Below are 9,104 nucleotides of genomic sequence, written 5' to 3'. Positions count from 1 at the left end.
AAAGAGTTACCTAACTTTATTAATTTCATTGTTTTAAAACTAATATAAATCCCACGGAATAACATCCTGGGGCCATTAAGTCTATGAATGCATGGACGCCTGCCATTAAGTACTGCATTCCAACACTCCATTCAAAATTATTACAGTTTTTCCTCAAAATTCGGCAATCAGAGTGGAAATACACGGCCTCAGCGCACTCTCATTCTCACAGCAGACCTGTCTTTTGTCTCTCATGTGCAAGTATATGCAAGTTAGCTAGTTGAGATTAATATTAGTGTTAGGATTTCACAGCAGCAAAACAAAAAAAACCAAAAAAAAAACAAAAGAAATGAAGAAAAAAGGGGGGAAAACAGTTTGCTGCACAGTAGCTGAACAAATGTGTTAATGACAATATCTGACAAGGAATAATCAGCTAACAAGTCGCTTTTTACGTTATTGAGAGAGATAAATGAAGGCTAGGAGACCCTGATGAAACAATAAATAATCTGTTTCGACACATGAAGCTCGTCTGAGGAATTACACTTTCTCAACTGCTCAATCAAAAATCCAACTTCATTATGTTATAAAAACAACAATCAGAATACAGAGAGGTGACATTCATTTTTTTTTCTCTTGCTCTTCTCTTTGACAATACATTAGGAGAAGTGCGTTACGCTGTGACGTCAGATTGAGGTGCTGAGAGGGGACCGACGGAACGCAACCGTGTGAACGTTCAAAGAGGTGAAGTGCGCAGTTGGTTCTCATCAGGGCTGGAGCTGAATTCATTTCAATTCCATCAGTTCAGGATCTAATGCATATAAATGTAAAATGAAACAGACAAGAAGCATTTCCACACGCTTCTTGAAACGAACCTCCCGAATGACTTAGCACTGGTAACGAGCCGAAGTGAAACGGAATGGACTCCAGCCCAGGTTCCCGTGTTGAGAGTGAATTGGCGTGACGGTGAACACTGTTACAGCAGCTGATCTCTTAACCATGATCTTGTTTCCTAATTAAGGAATGTCTTGATTCACTTAAAAAAATCTATTTCAGATCACATCGTCTAAAACATAAAACTAATCAATATACTGATCAATAAATTGAGTCCTGCAATGTTTTAAAATGGAGGTTGACAATCTATTCCAGTAAAGCAAGGCATCAGGTATGTAAAAATGCTTCTTTACTAGAGCAGCAATCCTCGCCTGCAAGTTCTCAGGCCTTACGAGGCCTATTTCATTATATGTGCAAAGAAATGCATCGCAATGAACCATGCAAAAATAAAATACAATGACACTTATGAAAACAAAAGCTACATAAACCCTTTATAAATATACAATACAATTCAAAACCCTTAATGAAGATGTTATTTCTAGCTGTACTGGTACTACATGATAGCTGGCACGCTAGGCTCGATGTTTTTTTTTTTTTTTGTGGATTGTTGTTTTTCTTTTTTCCCATAGTTATGCAGGTATTTCATGCCATCTTTGGTTGAATGCGTTACTGACAAAAATGAAAACAAATAAATGTCCAACAAAAGGGTTGCAAGAAAAATAGCATCAACTCTCTGGAGATAACTGAGCCTCGATGTCCACTCTGCAGATGGGGCATTTCTTGTTAGTGAGGAGCCATTGGTCTACACACAGTTGATGGAAGAGGTGCATACATGGAAGGCGCCTGCAAAAAAAAAAAGTCACAATTAATCAATAAAACCAGTCTTAGGGTGCTTTCACACCTGCCTTGTTTAGTTTGGTTGAATCACACTAGAGTTTGTTTTCCCTCTTGGTGCGGTTCGGTTGGGCAGGTGTGAATGTAGCAATCGCACTCGAGTGCGCACCAAAAGCGGACCAAAAAACACTGGAGCGGTTCGTTTGTGGTGAGAACATGAACCGAACTAGAACAGACCCAACCGCACCTTTTGGACTAATCCAGCTGCCGTAGTCCGCTGCGCTGTTCATTATGGGATGAGGACAAATATTTGTTGACAGTTAGCGCTTTAGCAACATAGCCCCATGACAGCTCGCGGACAAAGTTGTGAGGAGGTGCGGAGCTTCATAAATTTGGTCTGATGATCATATAGGTCCCAACTTTCGAAAACTCACAAGAACATCACAAAAAACGTGCGCGTCGCACCGCCTGCGCGTCGTGACCGCGTCGCTTCCATTCTGAGCGCGCATACCACGCGTCTACATTTGAAATAACGAGATTGAGTGCGCAAAAGACGCGACATGTGAATGGCCCCTAACAGTTCAGAAAATACGTTCAATATACTGATCTGTATAATTCTCTATTATAGATCAGTGGTTCAATGACACGATCTGGCCAACGAGTGATGTGGATGTTGTCACATGACTGCATTTTGGTTCGTTTCAACTGGTTCGAACCAGAGCAATCAGTGTGGTGTGAAAAGGACCCAAAACGGCAGAAAAATGCTACAATGTATCATTTGTTGCCCTTGGTCCGGACCAAATTAACCGAACCACGGATGTGAAAGCACCCTTAAGTAGCACAGGTATATTTGTAGCAATAGCCAAAAATACATTGTATTGGTCAAAACCAAGTTCCATGAAGATATTTTGTACATTTCCTACCGTAAATATATCAAAACTTAATTTTTAATTAGTAAGGTGTACTGCTAAGAATTTAGTTTGGACAACTTTTAAGGCGATTTTCTCAATATGAAATTTCAATTGATTCTTTTGCACCCTTAGATTCTAGATTTTCAAGTAGTTGTATCTCTGTCAAATATTGTCCTATCCTAACAAACCATACATCAATGGAAAGCTTATTTATTCAGCTTATTTATTCATGGTGTCAGGCCATATGTCAGTAAAAACAAATGTAACTTTCTCCTCAGCTGTACTGTGCTCGTAGCACACACGCTTAAATTGCATGCACAAATGCAATCATTTCATATTAAAGCGCGAATGAAACTACGAGTATGCGTGTCAGATCCGTGTCACGTTTAGCAGTGGCAGCTTTTAAAGGAATAGTTCACTTTCAGAACAAGAATTTACAGATAATGTACTCACCCCATTGTCATCCAAGATGTTCATGTCTTTCTTTCTTCACTCGTAAAGAAATTGTTTTTTGTGGCAAACATTTTAGGATTTCTCTCCATATATTGGACTTCTATGGTGCACCTGAGTTTGAACTTCCAAAATGGAGTTTAAATGCAGCTTCAAGGGCTCTAAATGATGCCAGCCGAGGAAGAAAGGTCTTATCTAGCAAAATGATCGGTTACTTTCTAAAAACATTTACCGCTTATATACTTTTTAATCTCAAATGAGCTGAGCTAGACAAGACAAGCATTTGAGGTTAAAAAGTATATTAATTGTATTTTTTTTTTTTTTAGAAAATAACCCATCATTTTGATAGATAAGACCCTTTTTTCCTCAGCTGTGATCGTTTAGAGCCCTTTGAAGATGCATTTTGGAAGTTCAAACTCGGTGGCACCATAGAAGTCCATTATTTGGAGAGAAATCCTGAAATGTTTTACTCAAGAAACAATTTCTTATTGACTGAAGAAAGAAAGACATGAACATCTTGGATGACAAGGGCTAAGTAAATTATCTGTAAATCTGTAAAGTGAACAAATCCTTTAATGTTAGGTGGGATTAATTACGATAAAAAAGGCGATTAATTCGTTAATTTTTTTAATTAATCGATTGACAGCACTATTAAAAACAGATTAACCAACAAGGACAGTATAGCACAGAGTAATTTACATGTTCCAGCACAAGAGGGCAGCATAGAACAAAGAAAAAGTAAAATCTAAAATCTAAACTAAAGCCTAAACTAACAAGCACCACATTTAAAATAAAATAAAAATACAAATGATAAGTGTTCAGGTAAGTGTTTACCTGACATCCTCCCCTTCCTCCAGTATAGACAGACAGATGGTGCATTTCTCCTCTGTGTCTTCCTCCGCACCCTCTTCTTCCTCTTGCTTACCATGCAGCTTTCTCTGTGCACGAGAAAGAAGCGTAACAGCCATTATGAGTAGAATCGCTGCACCTAAATTCTCATAAACTAGAACACGAGAACACATAATAGCTCTTTCTCAGCCTTCTTTCCCCCAAATATATAGTTTATATGAATGTTTTTACATTTTACAATTTGGTACATTTTAATAAGTGCTGCAGTTGGTGCTGGTGATACAAAAATAACCACAAAGGAGCAGCACAACATGTTACGTAAACATACAGCAACAGTCTATTTTTGTTATGTACAGCATGCTGATCATTTAAACAACACATCAAGCAAAACGAAACCTAAACTTCAGCCACTGCACATTATGTTTTCATTTTAAAAACCCAGACACACATGTTGTCAGTGTGCTCCTCAACTATATTGACTAGGCCATTGTTGACTATCCCTGCCCCTGTTAAAATCTACACAATATGTGAGCTAAAACATGTTTTCCCAAACTATTTGTTCACATTTTTTCTCACCGAGTTTGAGGTTGAGTGCATATTTTTCCCAACAGATGCCCATGCTTCAGGTGCTAACTGTTCCTCAGTGTCTCTCTCCACCACCTTCTGTATTAGGGCGGCAGGGTTTTAGATTACTGTTATTCAGAAATGTAATGCATTCTGTCATCTGCATGGAACCTTTTGCTACATATCAGTGACATTTCAAATGTCCGCACTATGCAGCTTTTGGCAATAAAAGGACTGGGCGAGGATTTCTGATGTATCTGATAACACAAAAGATCTGATTATTATGGCTCCTGGTTAAGTTTTTTTGTGTGTGTCTAACAGGAAGCCCCTATATATTATATCCTCAGAGTCTTTTTGCAGACTGCCTGTCCATTATCACCAAACAGGACTTTATTTTGACCACCTCACGTAAAACACTGATGTTTGTAAGTGAACGTGTTCTTACCTTTTTGTATTTGTGTGGGTAGGTGCACCTCTCTATGGTTCCCTGAGAGGCCCCTCGGTTCACAGTCCCCAGTCGCTCTTCTAAATGCAGCAGATCCTGTTAAAACACACAACTGGTTACGAGTGCTTACAAACTGGTCATAAAATGAGAAATTCTTGGTAAAAGGAACAGAACACTGGAAGTACTAACAATAACTGAGCAGCTGATGGTCTGTGTATCTATCTGAAGAATCCCACAGATTCAGAGTTAAGGTTTTATTTTTAACAGCCTGTGTTGAGTGTATTGTTCTGTGAATCCATCACAATGTTATTGAAGAATGGGGGAGTTAAAATGATACTGGAGACAATAACAAACTCAGCTTATGAGTGAGCAGAGCCAAAAAGGTGCTCCAAGCTTTTCACATGCAAAGGGGGAATTTCTTGAAGTTACAGCACACACACAATAACTTTATTATTATTACCCTTTTAACAGTTTCTTTGTCATGCATTCTTCAGGAAATGTGTAAAAAAGAAACCACTAATGATTTTGACCACAATCCAGTTCTTACCTCATATGTGCGGCCAAACGTCATTCTGGAGGAGATGTAGCGAATATGTGGATATGTCACCTCAGGCATTGAGCCAGTGTGCTGAAGAAAACAAAGACATAAAATTAGTGACGGCACCAGTTAGGAAAGAAACGGATAGAAATGAGAGTGCAGCTATTTTATCCAACAACTCCGATATTTATGAGAGGCATTAGAAAATTATTCAGACGTATGTGCATGCATGTCACTCCGTATGATTCAAATATAATTTCAGACGATCAAATATATCAAATTCAAATTTCACACCTCAAATGTCTAATGAGCTTCCATTATAACTTGCGATGCATAATTCATGCACCCATACAAATCACTCTGAAATAACAGATGCTGCGGATACACGGCTTGAGGCTGCCGCCATTAATCTGTGCCATACCTGAGAGCAAATCATGGCTTTTTTATTCATGCTAATGCATGCATTTATTTCAGTTGGTGGAGAGGAGTAGGGACTCACCATCAGCTGGATGGGGAAATGGTGCAGTCTGGGTGGAGGGTGATAGTGAGGCAGATGTGGGTGAAGGTGTCCTGAAGGGTAGGGAGCTACAGTAACACCAGCCTCGATGCCCAGCTCCCTAAAACAGTGAGAAGACCAAAAACCAGCATGTTAAACAACAAACATTATAACTTACAGATCCTGATATTATAGAGATGTTCAGTCATGATGTCGATTTGTAAGCCAACCAGGAAAGCTAATTCACCACAAACTCCCTTAAGAATGAATAATTGTTTTGTTAAATTAGCAGTATTTGATTAGTAAAATAAGCTCAGTGGTGAGCTTATTAATTCACAAAACGTAAAAGTCTCTTCAGGTAACGTTAACCACAGACCTTATTTTAATGATAAATTCAAAACTGATATTGCAAAAATCAACTGGATATTTGTGAACCCATGGTTTCCATGTTGGCAGTGTTCAAACCATCTGAAACATTCATTTAAAGGATTAGTTTGCTTCCAGAACAAAAATGTCCTAATAATTTACTTCCAAGATGTTCATGTCTTTTTTCTTTAGTTGAAAAGAAATGAGGGTTTTTGAGGAAAACATTTCAGGATTTTTCATTATATAGTGGACTTAAATGGGGATCAATGGGTTGAAGGTCCAAATTGCAGTTTTAATGCAGCTTCAAAGGGCTTTACACAATCCCAGCTGAGGAATAAGGGGCTTATCTAGCAAAACGATTGGCAAATTACATTTATACTTTTAACCACTAATTATGTAATGCGTGACGACTAGCTAGTGCAAGACAAGCGTTTGTGGTTAAAAAGCATTTAAATTTGTTTTTTTAGCAAATGACTAATCGTTTCACTAGATAAGACACTTATTCCTTGTCTGGGATCCTATAGAGCTCTTTAAAGCTGCATTAAAACTGCAATTTGGATCTTCAACCCATTGTTTTCCACTGAAGTTCACGATATGGAGAAAAATCCTGGGATGTTTTCCTCAAAAACCTTAATTTCTTTTTGACTGAAGAAAGAAAGACATCTTGGATGATATAGGGTGAGTAAATTACCAGGTAATTTTATTCTGGAAGTGAACTAATCTTTAAAGAAACATTCTACTTTTTAATGTACGCTACCATGTGGTCCTCTGGTCAGCCTGCCGAGGATGCGATGACATAGTTTGAGGGACGTGAATGTGATGTCCATGACCGTAGTTAGGGTGCATTCTATGGGGATGCGGCGGTGGTCTCTCATGTGCTCGCCTTAAGGAAAGAAGGAATAAACATTATTACAGAAAATAGTCTAAAGTAGGACACTGTTTGCAAGGACTTTAACATAAATTATCTTAATAAAAGAGTTCTTCTTAAAGGTAACCCTGGGTATTAAGACTTGTATGGCTTAATATAACAAAAATGATGTCTCTTACTCAAATATGTAGTAGGAAACCCATTTAAAAAATCCACATCGTTATATACATATTTTGGACTATTGGGGGAGGCGTCGTTATTTTGATTACGTAGAATGGTTGCACATGGAGAGCTACTGTAGCAATTTTACAGGTGGCGATGGATATAAGCATAGGCTTAAATAAAATGCTGTACCATTGATTTTTCCCCACAAAGAGTCTAAACGCACCCGGATACAGAGTAAAATCTGTGCTGAGAAACTCCTTCAGTGTCTATAACGTCATGACAAGTGTTGGCATGTTTACATCATTTGTAAGCTCTTTCCGTAGCTGTGGTCTACTAAAAGCCTCAAAGGCATCAGGGCTAAAGTAGAGAGAACAAATGCGGGTCTTTAGGAAGTTTTATTTGTCCACAGGCATCTTCCCATTCTTTTTTCCTCTTCTTATCGCTAGGAAAGTAGTGAAGACTTACATGGCTTCTCTTGTCGCCCTTTGACTAAAAAAAATTACAACCAATAGCTGCACAATGTGGCATCTTGTCTGTATTTTCTTTTCCAAGTTGTGTATTCAGAGTTGTGTTGCAGTAAAAATAGCAACCGAGTGCAAGCGTTCTACATTATCAAAATAATAGCACCCCCATAACCCAAAATATGTATAAAACAATGTGGATTTTCAGAAGTAACATAAATCTTTGACAGGTTTTTTTCTACATATTTTAGTAAGAAACATTATTTACGTTGTATTAAGCCAAACAAGTCTTTATACCCAGGATTCTCTTTAATACACAAGGCTTTAGCTTTGCCATCACAGCCATAAATTACATATTAAAATATATTAAAAAAGTTATTTTAAATTGTCATCATATTTCACAATATTACTGTTTTTATTTCTGAACAAATAAACGCATTCTTGGTAAGCACAAGAGACTTGTATACAAATATCATAAAACAGAGCTCAACAGCAACTCACGTCGGGTGCTGCATCATTCTGCGTCTCTGAACCTCCATTCTCTGCAATATGTCATGCTGGTGGAGCCTCTGGACAGGGTTTGGGCCAAGTACGGGCAGGTGGTGCTGCAGAGCCTGGTGCTCAGGGGGAAGATGCTGCGACAGAGGGGCACTGGAGCCTGGTAGATGATGGGAAGGCAGGGAGGGTGGAGGAGCTGGGGGCACCGAGTGGCCCGGGGCGTGAGAAGGCAGTGGGGTGTGGAAGGGGAGGACGGGGTGTGGGATGACATAGTCACCCTGTGGAGGAGGCTGTTGAGGGGGAGGAGCATTGCTGTGGGAGTGAGGACAGGATGAGGACGACTGGTGGTGCAGGGGGCGTGGAAGAGGGCCGTCTGAAAGAGAAAAGCATAGAAGTTTGTATAAATGGCAAAAATTCATCTCCTTTTGCTGTTCTTTTCTTTCTGAATGATACAAGTCTTATAGGGAGGATAGAAAGAGTTTCATGGAAACTCCATCAGGTCTGCAGGATGGTCTGGATACTGCCCAGGTAAGTGTGACTACCCTGGAGCAGATGAGCTGTTCTGTTTGCTAAAGATTTGACAGACAGGAAGGAATGAGAGAGAAAGTAAAGGGAAAACAAAGAAAAAGAATGGCCACGAGATACAGGAGATAAATATAGCGAGAGAAAACAGGAGAATGTGCAAACAGGTGCTCCAGTGAGCTGTGAGTGGCAATTACTCCACTAAATTCAGGCCCACCAGGGAGCCCTGCCACGCTCATTTATATTCCACACAACGCTATTGTGAGCAGAATCGGCAATTAAGTGGGACTGCTGGGCACACTACCTGCAGCACTTAACACATTAAAC

The 9,104-nt window shown here is 39.2% G+C and overlaps 1 protein-coding gene across 1 annotated transcript in view; it reads right to left on the bottom strand.

Moving 5' to 3' along the window:
• Positions 1-9,104, bottom strand: part of rnf111 (ring finger protein 111) — a 60,172-nt gene continuing 51,068 nt past the window's right edge. The window contains exons 8-15 of the mRNA XM_073836619.1: positions 8,259-8,628; positions 7,021-7,146; positions 5,901-6,018; positions 5,411-5,491; positions 4,864-4,959; positions 4,431-4,517; positions 3,840-3,943; positions 1-1,653 (exon numbers count right to left, since the gene is read on the bottom strand). Coding sequence (XP_073692720.1) covers positions 1,536-1,653; positions 3,840-3,943; positions 4,431-4,517; positions 4,864-4,959; positions 5,411-5,491; positions 5,901-6,018; positions 7,021-7,146; positions 8,259-8,628 — 1,100 coding nt within the window. The 3' untranslated portion in view covers positions 1-1,535. The remainder of the gene's footprint in view (positions 1,654-3,839; positions 3,944-4,430; positions 4,518-4,863; positions 4,960-5,410; positions 5,492-5,900; positions 6,019-7,020; positions 7,147-8,258; positions 8,629-9,104) is intronic.

Source organism: Garra rufa, chromosome 3 (genome assembly GCF_049309525.1).
Source record: "Garra rufa chromosome 3, GarRuf1.0, whole genome shotgun sequence".
Lineage (NCBI taxonomy): Eukaryota > Metazoa > Chordata > Actinopteri > Cypriniformes > Cyprinidae > Garra > Garra rufa.
This window is presented reverse-complemented; position numbering and strand designations above follow the sequence as displayed.